We start from the raw sequence: 16,908 nt of genomic DNA, 5'->3' as shown, positions 1-16,908 counted from the left end.
CTCGTCCTGAAACGTCACCCAATCCTTTTATCCAGATGCTGCCCGTCCAGTATTTTATGTCTGTCTCCAATATTACTGTGTCTATCATCGGCGCAAACCAACATCTACAGTTCTTTCCGATACATTAGAGGATACCGTCTCGCCATCACTCGGATTACCCGCTTCATTTCTATAACGTTGCCACCTCTCTTTACTTTGCTTACTGAAGCCTGATCCTTGTCACACCCAGTGCTCTATCGCCCAGCCTCTCATCTTTCAATCGGGTTCGGCCAGGAAGGAACTGCAGATGCTGGATTAAAACGAAGATAGACACAACATGTAGCTCAGCGGGACAGGCAGCATATCAGAAGGGTCTCGACCCGAAATGTCACCCATTCCTTCTCCCCAGAGATGCTGCCTGTTGCGCGGAGTTCCTCCATTTTGTGGCTACCTTGGGTTTATCCAGGATGTCCCTGTTGATGTCCTAACTCGCTTTGGTTTGTTATTATTGTCTCATATCGAGAACCAGCAGATACAGGTTTAGGTTCGGGGGGGAATGATTTAATGAGAGCCTAAGGGGTAACTATTTTACGCAAAGGGTGGTGGGTGTATGGAATGAGCTATCCGTTAAGGTAGTTGAGGCAGGTATTGTCGCAATGTTTAAGACGCATTAGACTGAAGCATGGATAGGATAGGTTTAGATGGTTATGGGCCAAACGCGTGTAAATGGGACTAGTGTAGATGGGACATATTGGTCGGTGTGGGCAAGTTGGGTCGAAGGGCCTGTTTCTACGCTGTATGATTCTATGCAGGGAATAAACTTTTGTTTGCGTGCTATACAATCATATCAGATAATGCTATACATGAATATAACCAAGCCACGTACAGTCTGAAGAAGGGCCTCGACCCGAAACGTCACCCGTTCCTTCTCTTTAGAGATGCTGCATGTCCCGTTGAGTTACTCCAGCATTTTGAACCGTCGAGTTACTCCAGCATTCTCTTTAAACCGGCATCTGCTGTTCCTTCCGACACATGCACAAGAACACCAGGTAGAGCGAAGAGGAAAATACCAGAGTTCAGAATATATGTTTTCAGGACAGTTCCAAGGGGAAAACATCCAATGTCCGCATTGAGGTAGGTTGGTAGGTCGGGTCAGTGCCCAAACGAATGGAAGGAAGAACCGTTCTGAAGCCGGATAAGAATAGGTGGTCGGCGCGGACTCGGTGGGCCGAAGGGCCTGTTTCCGCGCTATATCTCTAAAATCTGAAGTTAGGTAATGTCTAAAGGAACTGCAGATGCTGGTTAATACGCACAAAAGGACACAACATGTTGGTGTAACTCAGCAGGTAAGTCAGATCTGGGAAGAAAAACATAAAAAGCTGGAGTAAGTCAGCAGGTCAGGCAGCATCTCTGGAGAAAAAGAATAGGTGGCGTTTCGAATCGGAACCCTTCTTCAGACATCCTAATTGGAATTGAGTCTGAAGATGTGTCTCGTCCCGAAACATCAGCTATTTTTCTCCAGAGATGCTGCTTGACTCGCTGAGTTACTCCAGCTTTTTGTGTCTGTCTTCGGTTTAAACGAGCATGTGCAGTTCACTCCTTACACGGGTCTCTGGAGAACATTGATTGGTAGCGTTCCGGACCCTGCTTCGGAAAGGCATCGATTGCTGGTCGGCGAGGACTCCGAGCTGTATCTCTCAAAGAAGTACATGTGAAAAATTCCTCACGGACCATAAAAATGCGGGACCTTTCAGTAAAGTCCCTTTTAAAGTCCTGAATAAGTTGATGTCCATATGCGGATGCAAATCTTTATTTTTTAAATTCAATCCCACAGAAGACAATTTTTACTCACCTTCTGTCCCCTCTGTCCAGCTTCCGGGTTCACCGTTCGCAGGAGTTCCCACGGTAACCGCAAGAGTTATTACGGATATCGCACGGATATCGCACTGGCCACTACCTTCATATAATGTTGCAATGCTCAACCACAAGTGTACAAGTCACTCTTGGAGAAATTCAAACTTGCTTGAATTTTCTCCCGAGTCACCAAGTTACACGATTACCTGCCGTTAGCGCCACGGTGGTCCACGGTGGTCCACGAATGCCGTACTGTTATCGCACGAGGTTCCCACGATGTTAAACACTGGTTAACTCTTGCGTCAAGTCGCCCCGTGAAAAAGCCGCTTAAATGCACCACTCACTCACATGGTTTCCACATTTTGGCTTTCAATCAAAAAATGTAAGCAATAAAGTATGTCTAAGGAACTATTTTTAATATCATAGCCATGATTTCCCACACTGAATCTGCGCTTACCTCAATCCATCCATATGCCAAAATAGAGATCAAATAATGCCAGCACGCAGCGCAAATCTTCATGCGCAGCAAGATTTTCTAGAACCTTTTATTTGCACAATACAGGCCTGCAGAGAGTTGTAAAATGTTTGAATGCTCGGCCAAAGTAGGAACAGATGGCATTAATGCAAAACAGAAGATTGTTGGGGAAACCTATTGCGATAACTTGAGGTGATTCAAAGTGCAATTAAATGCCATTTCATAAACTAGAAATTAAAACCTGTCCACTGTACATGACAATAAACTAGACTGTTAAGCTTCTGCTGTCGGCACGCATTACAATTAAACACTTGGTTGGCTGAAGAGGTACAGAGAAGGAAAGCTTTATCATGTGACCCACGCCTGTGCTGTGACTGACTCTTTAATTTCCTATAGCACATGTTTGTAGGCCTCCCTCGGTCATGACTGACCATGGGTGATGCATCCTAGTTGTTGGCTGCTTGCTCCAAACCTCGGCTAGAGCAGCGTTGCTTGTGGCTGAAGAGACCAATGCGGTAGTGACAGTCTCTGTCGCAAAGGTCACATTTGTGTGTGGTCTCTGGTTTGTTGAAGTTGCTGCACTCCTCTCTGCGTGCCCGCTTGTCTGCCGCTGCGTTCAACAGTTTCTCTTCCCCCGTTTTGAGATGTTGGTTCAGGGTACCTCTCCACCTCGTGCGGTCAGCTGCAAGGCTCTCCCAGGACTCCACATCGATGTCGAGCACCTTCATACCTCTCTTGCAGACATCCTTGTTAAGGGCCTGTCCCACTGTACGAGGTAATTCAAGAGTTCTCCCGAGTTTCCCCTGATTCGAACTCGGAGATTACGGTAACAGCCGCTCGTAGGCACTCGGGGCTGAGGAAGGGTTTCGGCCCGAAACGTCGCCTATTTCCTTCGCTCCATAGATGCTGCTGCACCCGCTGAGTTTCTCCAGCAATTTTGTGTACCTTCGATCTTCCAGCATCTGCAGTTCCTTCTTGAACAAGTTAATATCATATCTGTATAACACCCTTTTAAATATATAAATCCCATCATCAGAAGTAATTAGAAGAGCTTGGGAAGATGAATTTGGCCTATAAATTCTAAAAGGCAGATGGGAAGAAAACCTATATATACACAATTGCTTGATTAACGTTAGGCATTCGTTAATTCAATTTAAAATACTACACAGTCTAAACTGAATAGGATCTTTCCAAATGTATCTCCTATTTGTGATAAATGTCTCCTTCAGGAAGCAACTATAACACATTCCTTTGCCTCAAAGTTATATAATTTTTTGAGAGTAATTTTTGAAATTTTTTCAAACACTAAAAACAAAATTGGACCCCGACACGGAATTGATTATTCTAGGAACGTCAGAAGCCTGCTCTGAGCTATCATTATTTCAAAGATGTTTCCTTAATTATGGCCTGATAACGGCAAAAAAACTAATACTCAAATTTTGTAAACATACATCTGTCCCTACTCTTAAAATGTGGATTACAAACAAGTCAGAGACGCTACATCTTGAAAATATTAGACTTGTCTTAGCAGAAAAAACAGATCATTTTTCGAAGACATGGACACCATTCATTGATTTATTACAAGGATAGTATGGTACAACACAACTTTGGAGTTAAATCTAATTACGGGTTGGGTGATGGGTGGGGAGGGATGCGAGGCAGGTATATCACCACTTTTTTCTTTCTTTCTCTTTTTGTCTTTTTTTTTTCTATTCCTTTCTTCTTTCTTTCATTTTTTCACTTTGGCTACACCACTTTGGTAGTCTAGGGGTTCTATCTTTGCACATTTCACTTTTTCTCTTTCTTGCTTTTTCTCCTTTCTTTTCTTCTAACTATAGCTAAAAGTTAAAATTGAAGCTGTACAATAACAGTATTATTTCATATGCCGTTGGTTATATTTTTGTACATTTGCTTCTAATAAATAAAAAAATAAAAAATAAAAAGTGAAGGTGGTGTGCCTGAATCTGGTGAGACATGCTTTCAAGCTTCTGCACCTTCTGAGATATGGCTCCCAAAATACGAAAATAGGTCCCGATCTAAAACGAATGTCGTTGTGAACTTTTGTTACTGGATTGGGAAAGGATTGTTGCACAGCAGAGGTACATCGGTTGAGGATCTTTGTTTTGCAGATGCGAAAAGAAAATTGCTTTGCGTGCCAAATCATACCAAACATCAGATAATGCAAAAGATGAAATAAACAGTGTGCAGAATAGAGATATAGCTACAGTGAAAGTGAAGATTAAAAGTGCAAGGGCCATGCTGGCCTTCAGCACTTTGTAAACCAGCAACTACAGTCAGTCCCTTGCATCTACATCAAGGTGGTTGTATCTCTTGACCGACAGGAAAGGAGAGAAGAGAGAATGACCATAGTGTGACTGGTCCTAGATTATGCTGACATCTTTTCCATGGCGGCACAAAGTAATGGGAGATGGTTGCTGGTTTGCATGATGGACTGCGCTGCATTCACAACTTTCTGCAATTTAGTCTTGGGCAGAGCAGTTGCCAATTATAGTTTGAAGAGGGAAATTTGAATGCCTTCAATTCTGGAACTCATTCAGTAGATTTGCTCAAATTGAGCTAAATTAGTTAATGCTAACTCCACTGTTCAGTTTCACTACTCTTGGAACTTCCCACTTGTATTTATGCAACCAAGTCACCACAAAGCATAATACAGCAAATACAGCAAACTGTGGAAGCGAGAGTTCACAGGATAGAAAACCATAACACAATTTCTCAGTCATTTCATGTACAACAATCCATGAGGGCAACAGCCCAAAACCTAGAACAGTACAGCACAAGATCAGGCCCTTCGGCCCACAATACCTGTGCCGAACATGATGCCAAGACCAGCTCTTATCTGCATACACATAACCCATATACAGTGCCCTCCATAATGTTTGGGACAAAGACCCATCATTTATTTATTTGCCACAACTCCATAATAGAAAAAAAATCACACGTGGTCAAAGTGCACATTGTCAGATTTTATTAAAGGCCATTTTTATACATTTTGGTTTCACCATGTAGAAATTACAGCAGTGTTTATCCATATTCCCCCCATTTCAGGGCACCATAATGTTTGGGACACAGCAATGTCATGTAAATTAAAGTAGTCATGTTTAGTATTTTGTTGCAGATCCTTTGCATGCAATGACTGCTTGAAGTCTGCGATTCGTGGACATCACCAGTTGCTGGGTGTCTTCTCTGGTGATGCTCTTGCAGGCCTGTATTGCAGCGTTTTTAGCTAATGCTTGTTTTGGGGGCTAGTCTCCTTCAGTTTTCTCTTCAGCATACAAAAGGCATGCTCAATTGGGTTCAGATTGGGTGATTGACTTGGCCACTCAAGAATTGACTATTTCTTAGCTTTGAAAAACTCCTTTGTTGCTTTAGCAGTATGTTTGGGATCATTGTCTTGCTGTAGAATGAACTGCCAGCCAATGAGTTTTGAGGCATTTGTTTGAACTTGAGCAGATAGGATGTGTCTATACACTTCAGAATTCATTATGCTATCACCATCAGCAGTTGTATCATCAATGAAGATGTGAGCCAGTAACTTCAGCAGCCAAATATGCCCAGGCCATAACACCCCCACCACCGTGTTTATGCTTTGGATAATGGGCAGTTCTTTCTCTCCTTCATACTTTGCTCTTGCCATCACTCTGATATAAGTTAATCTTCATCTCATTTGTCCACAAGACCTTTTTCCAGGACTGTGGTTGCTCTTTAAAGTACTTCTTGGCAAACTGTAACCTGGCCATCCTATTTTTGCAGCTAACCAGTGGTTTGCACCTTGCAGTGTAGCCTCTGTATTTCTGTTCATGAAGTCTCCTACAGACAGTGGTCATTGACAAATCCACACCTGACTCCAGAAGAGTGTTTCTGATCTGTCAGACAGGTGTTTGGGGATTTTTCTTTATTATAGAGAGAATTTTTATGTCATCAGCTGTGGAGTTCTTCCTTGGCCTGCCCGTCCCTTTGCGATTTGTAAGCTCACCAGTGCTCTCTTTCTTCTTAATGATATTCCAAACAGTTGATTTTGATAAGCCTAAGGTTTGGCTGATGTCTCTAACAGTTTTATTCTTGTTTCTCAGTCTCATAATGGCTTCTTTGACTTTCATTGGCACAACTTTGGTTCTCGTGTTGATAAACAGCAATAAAAGTTTCCAAAGGTGATGGCAAGACTGGAGGAAAGACTAGGTGCTGAGCGCTCTCTTACACCTGCATTAAGGCAATTAAACACACCTGAGCAATTACAAACACCTGTGAAGCCATGTGTCCCAAACATTATGGTGCCCTGAAATGGGGGGACTATGTATAAACACAGCTGTAATTTCTACATGGTGAAACCAAAATGTAAATAAAATCTGACAATGTGCACTTTGTGATTTCTGACAATGTGCACCATATGTGATTTTTTTTCTATTACAAATCTCAAATTGTGGAGTATAGAGGCAAATAAATAAATGATGGGTCTTTGTCCCAAACATTATGGAGGGCACTGTATATCACTCCATATCCATATGCCTATCCAAAAGTCTTTTAAATGCCACTATTGTATCTGTCTCCACCACCATCCTCAGCAGCACGTTCCAGGGACTTACCACCCGCTGTGTAAAAAAAAAAACTCCTTTAAACTGTGCCCCTCTCGCCTTAAAGCTACAGCTAGTATTTTATTTTACGATACTGTGGAAAAAAATTTGACCGTCGACCCTATCTATGCCTCTTACAATTTTGTACACTACTATTAGGTCTTCCCAAAACCTCCGACATTGCAGAGCAAACAATCCAAATCTGTCCAACCTCTCCCTGTAGCTAATATCCCCATAATACAGGCATGAAAGAGACATCACCTTCTGGACACTACAGTTATAGTTCAATAGTGCTTTATTTTTCACATATGCAACTGCACAGTGAAATTCTTACACAAGCGGGTACCACCATGTTTTGGCACCATTATCTAAAGTCCGGTCAGCCCGCTCACTCGATGTACTGGAGCAAGCAGCCCCTGCAAACCAATATACTACTTATTACATACTGCTGTACCAGGCTATCACATGATGACATTAAACCAAGAGACCCACTGGCCATTAAGTGACCCTGTAGCTCCAATCTTCTGCTTTGAAACAAGTTAACAGATTATTTTTAAAAAAGACAATGTGCCGGAGTAACTCAGCTGATCAGGCATCAACTAAGTAGAACATTAATATTATGCTTAGAGTTAGTGTGTTTAACAGGTCCTTCGCCCAACTTGCCCAAGCCAACACAACGTTCTCACTCCACACAGTCCCTGACTGCAGGCGACAAATCATTCCACTCATCTGCCACCAACTCACCAAACATACAGAGCACAACATACAATACGAGGCTAAAATCTTGATCAAAACACAAATTCACCGAGTCAGGCAGTGGAGGGAACTGGCAGATGACTTTTTGGATAGGGACCCCTCTTCAGACATCAGTCTATTTCCCTCCACAGATGCTGCCTGACCCAGTGGGTTCCTCCAGCACTGTGTTTTGCTCAAGATTCCATCCTTTAGTGAACGTGGTTTCCCCCTTGTGTCACAGATGGATCTCTCACACGAGTCTCCGGTGTCCAGTAGTTCTGATCTCGGTCCTCCCAGAAGCAACAAGGACAGAGTTCCCCTGGTTCTTACTGTTCACCCCACCAACCTCCACATCAAACACATCATCCTCCAACATTTCCATCACCTTCAACGTGATTCCACCACGAATCACATCTTCCTATCTCCATCCCTCCCACTCCCTCTGCTACTCCTTGGTTCAGTCATCCCTTCCCACTCGAACCATCTCCTCTGCAGGTACCTTCCCCAGCAACTGCAGGAGATGTCACTTACCCTTCCTTATACCTCCTCTCTCACTTTCATCCAGGAACCCCAGCTATCCTTCCAATTAAGACAGAGGCACACATGCACCTCCTCTAATGCATCTGTTGTTCAGATGTGGGTTTCTGTATATCGGCAAGACCAACTGAAGTCTCAGCAACCGTTTCAGTGAACACTTGTGCTCAGTCCGCCAAGGCCTACTGAATGTGTAGGAAGAAACTGCAGATGCTGGTTTAAACTGAAGATAGACACAAAAAGCTGGTCCTCAGTGGGTTCGACAGCATCTCTGGAGGAAAGGAACAGGTGACATTTCGGGTCGATATCCTTCTTCAGGCTGCCTGCTTCAGGCCTACTGGATCTCCCAGTTGCTAACCACTTTAACTCCATATCCCAATCCCATATTAACCTTCCTGTCCTGGGCCTCCTCCATTGCTAGAGTGAGGCCTCGTGCAAATTGGAGGAACACCATCTCATATTTTACTTGGGTAGCTTACAACTCAATGGTAAACACGTTGAATTCTCCAATTTTAGGTAGCTCTTACAAACCTCCCTCTCCCCTTCTCCCTCCCTCCTTCCACTGAAAGTTGGTTAACTAGTTCCACAGTTCAACTATGAATCCTTCTTGGGGTCATACCTGTCCCTTGCCAACAGTCAACCTACCAGGGAACCTCCTTGCCTGAGGTCATCTGTTGCCAGCCCTGATTTGTTCTGTTTTTTTCCTTTGCTTCCAGTTTGCCCAGACCCCAAATCTCCCCACTACTATCAGCCTGATGAAGAGTCCTGACCTAAAACAGCACCAATCCATTTTCTCCAGAGATGCTGCCTGACCCCATTGAGTTTGTCCAACATTGAGTTTTTGACCAAATGTACAACCTGTTGCTACCCTCCCCTCCCTACCCCAACTTACAACTCTGCGCTTTGCCCCTATCATTAATAGCACAAATTGAACTGTTGGTTTTAGTTGCAATACATTTGTGTTTTTCTTTTGCAAGACCATTCACATGTTTCCTCTTTATCTGAAAGAAAACCCATCTGTCCACAAAAAATCTCCCACTCATCCCATTAAGTCATTAAAGTTACTCCCAATTCAGTTCCCTGCTGATCACAATGCCGTCTTCCACACTACTCAATGCTGCTAATGTTCTTTACAACAATAATTCCTTTAACACACAAGATGAGTAATTAGAAACCAACTGTTCATAATGTGATGAATTCTATAGACAGCCAAGTAATTTTTCTGCTGTTAAAACTTGGCTGCACTATTGAACCTCTATTTTGAATAAGGGCAATAATGTAGGTATTTTAATAGAATCAATACCAAATTGATTCAAAGGTATACATGTAGCTTGAATGCCATTAATTATTACAATCTTTTTTGATATTCAAGAACATAGGTTTAAGGTGAGAGAGGAAAGATTTAATTGGAATTAATTTTTTTTAATTTTTTAATTGCCGTGGGGCAATTTTTTCCCGGTGGTGGATAGAGCTGCAAAAGGAGTTGGTTGAGCCAGGAACTATAACAACATTTAAAGGTACATGGAATAGGAAAGGTTTAGAGCGATATGGGCCAAAAAAGGCAGGTGGGACTAGTGTAGATGGGGCAACTTGGTTGGCATGAGCGAGTTGGGTTAAGGGCTTGTTTCCATGCTGCATGGCTCCATAAGTTATAATGATCACCGCAAATAAAAGAAAAGCTGCTGCAGGAACACAGTAGGTCAGGCAGCATCTGTGGAAGCAGAGGGTTAGTCAATATTACGGATCCAAACTATGCATCAGGAATGAGTATGCAGGGGGGAAATGACCAGTATAAAGAGGAGAGAGGGCAGGGCGAGGCAAGAGCTGGCAAGTAATAGGTGGATCCAGGCAAGATGGAGAATGAGAGAGGGGTGGAGATGGTAGAAGTGGACAATGGGCTGCAGATAATTAAAGTTAATAAGAAATGAACGTGACAAGTGGAACCAGATTAGGGAGGAATGGTGGGAATAGTAGGGCAAGGGCCTAAAGGATACTGGCTTAAGAATGTGGGTAAGGCAAGTGGAACCAGGTTATGAAGAGGAAAGAGAGCGTGAGAGGACATAAGTTGATTAGGAAGGCGGTACTGAAAATTGGAGCATTCATTGTTTATGCCACTGGGTTGCAAACTGCTCAGGCAGAATTCAAGGAGCTGTTCTTATCGTTTGAATTTGAACTGAACTGACAGATTGTTGTTGGAATGGGGATGCCAGCAACCGGGAGCTCGACAGCATAGCCATTACGGACAGAGCACAAGTACTCAACAAAGTCTGCACCGAGTCTTGTCAATTTGGAGGAGGCCACACCGGGAGCATCAAATGCAATAGAGGTTTCAAGGTTTGTTTATTGTCGCGTGTACCAATGAAGGTACAGTGAAATTCAGATTGCCATACAGTCACACCAATAAAGAGCAACAAGACACCCAAATAAATTGGTGTATACAAATCTCTGTCTCTCCACCTCAATTCTCAACAGTGGTGCCCCACAAGAGGTCTTCCATCCCTGCTATACTCCCTATACATCACAACTGTATAGCCAAATTCAGCTCTAACTCCATCTACACATTTTCAGATAACACCACTGTGGTGGGCCGGATCACAAACAATGACGTGGCAAAGTACAGGAGGCAGATAGTGAACTTAGTAACATGCCATCCCTCAATGTCAGCAAGACAAAGGAGTTAGTTATCAACCAGGAAAGGCAGTGGAGTACATACCCCAATCAGAACCAATGGTGCTGAAATGGAAGTGGTTGAGAGCTTCAGGTTCCTTGGGGTTAATATTCCCAACAAAATTGTCACGGACCAACCACATTGATGCAACAGCCAAATAGGAACACCTGCATCTCTACTTCCTCAGAAGTCTGAGGAAAATCGGCATGACTCCAATGACTCTTGCAGACTTCCACAGATGCACCATAGAAAGCATACTGTGGGGTTATATCGCAACTTGATTTGGGAACAGCTCTGCCTAAGACCGCAAGAAATTGCAGTGTTGTAGGTGTATCTCAGTCCATCACACAGACCAGACTTCCCACCATTGACACAACCTACACCTCATATTACCTTAGAAAAGCAGCCAACATAATCCCAGTCATTCTGTCCCATCCCAGTAATTCCATCTCCCTGCTCCAGTCCACAAGATTCATGAACAACATATGGGCCTGTCCCACTTAGATGATTTTTTCGGCGACTGTCATATTCGTTGCAGGTCGCCGGAAAACTGGTGACTGAACAACCCACGACAATGTCTACAACAACCTACCAACTAGTCGACGTCAAGCTACTGCAAGCTACCGACAACCGGCGACCCGTTAGGACGTCCACCTACAACAAGCTACAACAAGGTAAGACAATTCAGTCGCCAGTACCTGCTGCCGGTTGACATAGGTGGTCACCAATGGAATTCACTGAAGTCAGCACCGGCGACAACCTACGTCATCCTGACGACAACCTACGACAGCACCTACGTCAGAAGTCAAGCTAAGCTCATTGGCATCAAGTCAACTGTCGCCAAAAAGTTTTGAACATTCGACGACCATACAGGCGGAAGTCGCCTAAAAAAAAAGAAATCGCCTAAGTGGGACAGGGGCATTATTTTCCTGTTATTAGGCACCTGAACATTCCTTCCATAAGTTAGGGTACCGTCCAATTCACCTCTACCTCATTGTGGACATTGGACTGGTCCATGGACTTATGCACTACAATGCTGAGAACGACATTCTGCACATTGGATCTTCCCCATTGCTCTACCTATTGTACTTGAATTGATTGCATTTATATATAGTATATCTGATCCGTTTGAATAGTATGCAAAACAGTTTCATTTTGCCTTGGTACACGTGACAATAATAAACCTGAACATGGAAGTGTTGTTCAGGTCTCTGGATGGTGATGAGAGGTGTACAGAGGTACAGCGCTCAACTACTTTTAAATGACCAATGTGCAACTTCTCCAAGTTGCTTGGAATAGTGCAGGTGCACATGGTGTGTTCCTCGTCGACATGACATACCTGTCGTTTTTCACTGAGCCTCGGTACATGTAACCATAACAAACCTATAGGGAGGTTGCACGGCAGTCGAGGTCACGACCCGTGGCCCGTACTGTTTCCACGCAACACCTTCTGGAGTACAAGCGGTGAACGTCAGGCAAGCACTTACTATGGCTGCCAGTACATCGGGCCCGTCTTCTGTCCCAGCATCCGGACTCCACACTTGCGGACCCCGGGTCGTTTGTCCCCGCGGCCGGTGTTTGGCGGCTGAAACGCGGCGGCGGGGCTACAGACAGCCCAGCACCGGGGGGGGGGGGGGGGGGGGGGAATCACCCTGTGTGGGGCGGTCGGGGTGTGAATCACCCGGTGTGGGTGTCATGGGGATGAATCGCCCCAAGTGGTAGTGGAGGCCGGGGGGGGGGGGGGGGGGGTTGGTGAATCACCCCGTGTGGTGGTGGGTGGGGGGAGATGAATCAGACCGTGTGGGTCCAGGGATCCGCGGGGGGGGGGGGTGAATCACCCCAGTGTGGGGGTCGGGGTCCGGTGCCGGTGCAGCGCGGTCAGTCACTCTGGGTGGGCGGAGGGACCAGACTGTCCCCAACTCTGCTGCAGCTGACGGGGACGTTGCCGGGTTTCGTCCCGGTGTGTCCACTGCCCGGAGCCGCGGCCCTGCTCCACTCGGCCCCGTGTGTGGCCACTGCCGACCCACAGTACATCACAGTGCAGCGAACCATTTTCCAGGAGAAAACGTGCAGCAATCTTAACTTACACACATTGAATGGAAAACCGTACGACCGCGCCCTATAAAAAAAATCCTGAAAATAAGGAGCTTTGAAAATGAATGGCTTAAAAAAATCTCCGCTGTTCGATCGACATCTTTCTTCCCAAGTCTCCAGTAATTTTTCAGCACAAAGAAACATTAGCTAAATTACAAGCCCAATAGAAAAATGTGTTCAAAGAAATCCGCTGATTCCGGTCTGAATCTGCATCGATGTCACATTGTCGCAAACTCCTACGCAAATGTCTCTAGCAAACTTTCGTCAAACTTTTATTTGCGCCTCAGTCACTTACCCCAATGAAAAAGTAGCTCGCACTTCCTCCACCAGATACTCAACAATCAGCATTTGTTTTCAAATCCATCGCTCCAAATTCCGGACAGAAAATTATGCAAAATGTATCAAAACCCCTGTCAAGTGCACTGCTTCCTTCAAACTCAATTTGTGAAGTTTTACATGTCCAATACTTACACGAAAGGCACCCGTGAACGAGTTAGGTGTTTGCTGCAGTGTGTAATTCTTTAAAGAAGCGAGTCCGATGCAGACTTTAGAATGAATCCGTTTTAAAAGCTTTATGGAATTAATAAAATTATTGTAAGTGATTAGATTTACCGGCCTGGGCCAATCATTCAGTGAGAGTGCGAAAAGGCTTTTACACCCACCTGGTCTTGCATGAATGAGCCAGTTGAGAAAAGACGAGGATTCTGGTTAAGGAAGCATTTGGATTTTGAATAACTTCGCAATTCAACATTTGGTGGAGAGGGGATGGTAGGATAGAGAATATGTTGGAATTCTTCCAGAGCAAGTAAGTTTCGGCAATGTAGTTCAAAAATCAGTCACCATTCTACAAAGTGCTCGCTAAAGATCTTCTGATTGTAGATACATTCTTGCTGCGTTAATAATGCTTCGCTATAGCTCGAAAGAAAGTGATCTTTCGCTACCCCCCACCCCCCATCCCACCAATTGTATCACTGGCCGCGGCAGATGTTTGTTGCAGTATCACCCCCACCCAGTTCAATGCACACAGAGGAGAGATTTACTGCAGTTTCAACACGGTTTCATTCTTATTGTATACTTTAATCACTGCTGCAGGAGCCGAAGTTAGAGAGGAAAAAAATGCTAAATGCAACACAGCCGCATGCGTTGCATATGCGTCCTCGTTCACTGTCCTACACGATGCAAATCAAAAAAATAAATAGTTTGGCGGGGTCTTTTTTTAAATTTGGTTGACTTTTGTTTCGGCGGTGCAAGCAGAAAGCTGCAGCAACGGAGCGCATGCCCGGCGGCTTAGACTGCTCTCCGCCAGCAGCGTACGCATGCGCGGTGGCCGGATGCCGGCACCCTGCTCAGCGCGCGGCCGCGTGCTGCCCTCCGCCGGCAGCCTGTCGGCGTCCCGCGCATGCGCGCCGCCCACAGACCCCCGAGGCCAACCGACCGGGGAGCGAGGGGACGGCGCGACCCGTTCTCCCTCACACACTCCCCCCCCCTCCGCATCCGCATTCGCTTCAAAACCTCCTCCACTGTGCAAAAGCCTCATTTTTTTTACCTTTGCAGCTCGGACGCTTCCATGTCGGGAGCGTCTACTGATGCATAGCTGCTGTTGCTGCTGCTGCTTGGAGCCGCCGCCGTTCAGGTAGACGTCGTTGTTGGAAATAAATAAAGCGAGCAAACGATGCCGTGGGGAGCGCTGCCGCCGGCTTTGCCCCCTCAGCCAGCGCTCGAGCTCCTCTCGGCTATCGTGGCGGCCATCTTTGCGACCCGGTCTGTGGTAACTACGGCAACCCGCGGCGGACAGCCCGTGAGCGCGCGGCCGCCAGGGGGCGAGGCTGAGGCCGCTGCCCAGGTCTGTGCACCTTTGCTGCTATATAACCATTAAAAAAAACATTTCCAAATAAAACTTTCAATTAACTTTGTTGTATTGCCATGTATTAAATGCACGCGAACTGTTTACATTTGCCGCATTGTCTCTTTTTACATTTCCAAACAAAAACCCTCTCCTCTGATTCTGTCTGAAGATGGGTCTCGACCCGAAACGTCACATATTCCTTTTCTGCAGAGATGCTGCCTGACTCGCAGCATTTCGAGTCAATCCTTTAAATTAACTTTGTTGCATTGCATGTATTAAATGTATTTTACACGTAAGCAGGTAGACACAAATTGCTGGAGTAACTCAGCGGGTGAGGCAGCATCTCTGGAGAGAAGGAATGGGCGACGTTTCGGGTCGAGGCGGAACAAAGAATGTAGGCGGAGACCTTTTACCTTGTGGTCATTACCAAAGATTATAGAGGAGCCAAAGATCATATAACAAGCTTGCTATAGGATCTTTGGTCATTACTGCCGAAGAGTTGCAGGGGAAAGCAAAGATCTTTGGGGGAAAGTACCTGGGGAGGGGGTGGTTTCGTGGGAAGGGACGAGTTTACCAGGGAGTTTCGGAGGGAACGGTCTCTGTGGAAAGCAGAAAGGAAGGGAGTGGTTGAGAGTGGAACCGACAATCTGTTTACATCTGCTGCCTTTTAATCTTTCATTTTTAAAATATTTCCAAACCAACCCCCCTCAAGTAACTTTGTTGCGTCGCAATGCTTTAAATGCACGTTATGTGTAAACAGAGGGATTACTTGAGAGTGAGACAGACAATCCAGAAGGAACCTTGCACACAAGGTTGCGTACATTACCTTGTATAAAATATATTAAAGGGAGATAACCTGGCATTAAATTGCTGCGGTTTTCAGATTAATGGGTGTAATTTGTAGAATGATTGCTTGCTTGGGAAGGGGACAACGATGACTTCCTTGTTCCTCAGGTGGTGCTGGTGTGATTGACATGAGGCTGGATTCCTCTGGCAAAGTGGATGCCACCCTGTGCAAAAAAAAAGCCTTTAATGGTGTATTTGTTCCACATGCACGTACTTTCTCGCACAACTTGATGTTTTAATTCTTGCCACTTGGCAGAAGAGAAGTTTGCAAAAGCACTTTGAAGGAGCTGAGTGAATAAAGTCTTGTAGGAACCGTGAGACCGTGCAAAATAAACCACCACATGGGAAGGAATGTATGGTTCACTGGTACTTTGTCACGTACAGCCTATAATGAAATTATTTTTCTTTTGCACATACTTCGGTGATAATCTTATTTTTTTTAGGCACAATAGGGGAGATTCACTAGGACTCCTCTGTTCTTGGAAATCCATATCCTCCGAGAAGTTGAACTGCTTTGGAATTACTAACTTTGTTAAGCAGGTCAGTTGTGGTTAAATATTTTATGTCTCTTCAGGATCAGAAGCTGAATTTGGGGATAGGGGGTGTGGGCGGGGGCGGGAGGGGGTGTGTGGGCGGGAGGGGTTGTGGGGGGGGGGAGAACTCGGAGAAAAGATGGGGGTTGTGGAGGGTATCACGGGGGAGGGGGACAGGAGCCAGTGAGGGGGACCAGAGTAGAAGGAGCTGGAGCAGACTCACAGCAGTTGCTGGTCGTTTGATCGCTGGTCGTTCTCCGCCGGGATCTGATTTTCCGTTTGGCGACATTTCCCGCGCCAGGCCGCTTGTGGTCCCTCCGAAAATTGTGTCCGGTTGGAAACCTCCGCCGGCCATCCACAGCTCCAGTAAAGACGCGATGGCGCAGGAAGGGGCAGACCGTCCCGCGGAGCGACAGGAGAAAAGACCAATCCAAGCGGCGCTGAACGGCAGGAGAGGAGATCGCTCTGCGCTCGCGCGTTTTTAAAGATTTTTTAAAGCTCGCTAACGTTTACATTAGACCACTGATCGGAACGAAACTTGGTGCAATCGCAACAAAGAGAACTGAGTAAGCTGGCGAAAAATCGTAGCGCCATCAAGTAACGTTTTTTGCGCAAATAGAATGACCACGCAACCGGAAGATAACAAGATCAGAGCTTTAGTTATGTACAGATAGATAGATAGATTTCCACCATTTGCTATTTTGATTTTTGATTTCCAGCATCAGCAGGTTTTTTGATTTACACAATCCATGTAT

General features: G+C 45.3%; 1 protein-coding gene and 1 long non-coding RNA gene across 4 annotated transcripts in view; one reads left to right on the top strand and one right to left on the bottom strand.

The window, feature by feature from the left end:
* Positions 1–14,590, bottom strand: part of map3k4 (mitogen-activated protein kinase kinase kinase 4) — a 168,012-nt gene extending 153,422 nt beyond the window's left edge. The window contains exon 1 of one of the 3 annotated variants that reach the window (XM_033025715.1): positions 14,475–14,590. In XM_033025715.1, the coding sequence (XP_032881606.1) occupies positions 14,475–14,497 (23 nt within the window). In that variant the 5' untranslated portion in view covers positions 14,498–14,590. Of the gene's footprint in view, positions 1–2,290; positions 2,320–13,590; positions 13,750–14,474 lie in introns of those variants that run through there. The other 2 variants (XM_033025714.1, XM_033025716.1) reach the window with 2 other exon arrangements.
* LOC116976124 lies at positions 13,618–14,836 on the top strand. The gene is made up of 2 exons (XR_004412878.1): positions 13,618–13,733; positions 14,483–14,836. It is a non-coding gene; the product is annotated as an uncharacterized LOC116976124 (long non-coding RNA).
* Positions 14,837–16,908: the final 2,072 nt, after the last annotated feature.

This window comes from Amblyraja radiata, chromosome 8 (assembly GCF_010909765.2).
Source record: "Amblyraja radiata isolate CabotCenter1 chromosome 8, sAmbRad1.1.pri, whole genome shotgun sequence".
NCBI lineage: Eukaryota > Metazoa > Chordata > Chondrichthyes > Rajiformes > Rajidae > Amblyraja > Amblyraja radiata.
This window is presented reverse-complemented; position numbering and strand designations above follow the sequence as displayed.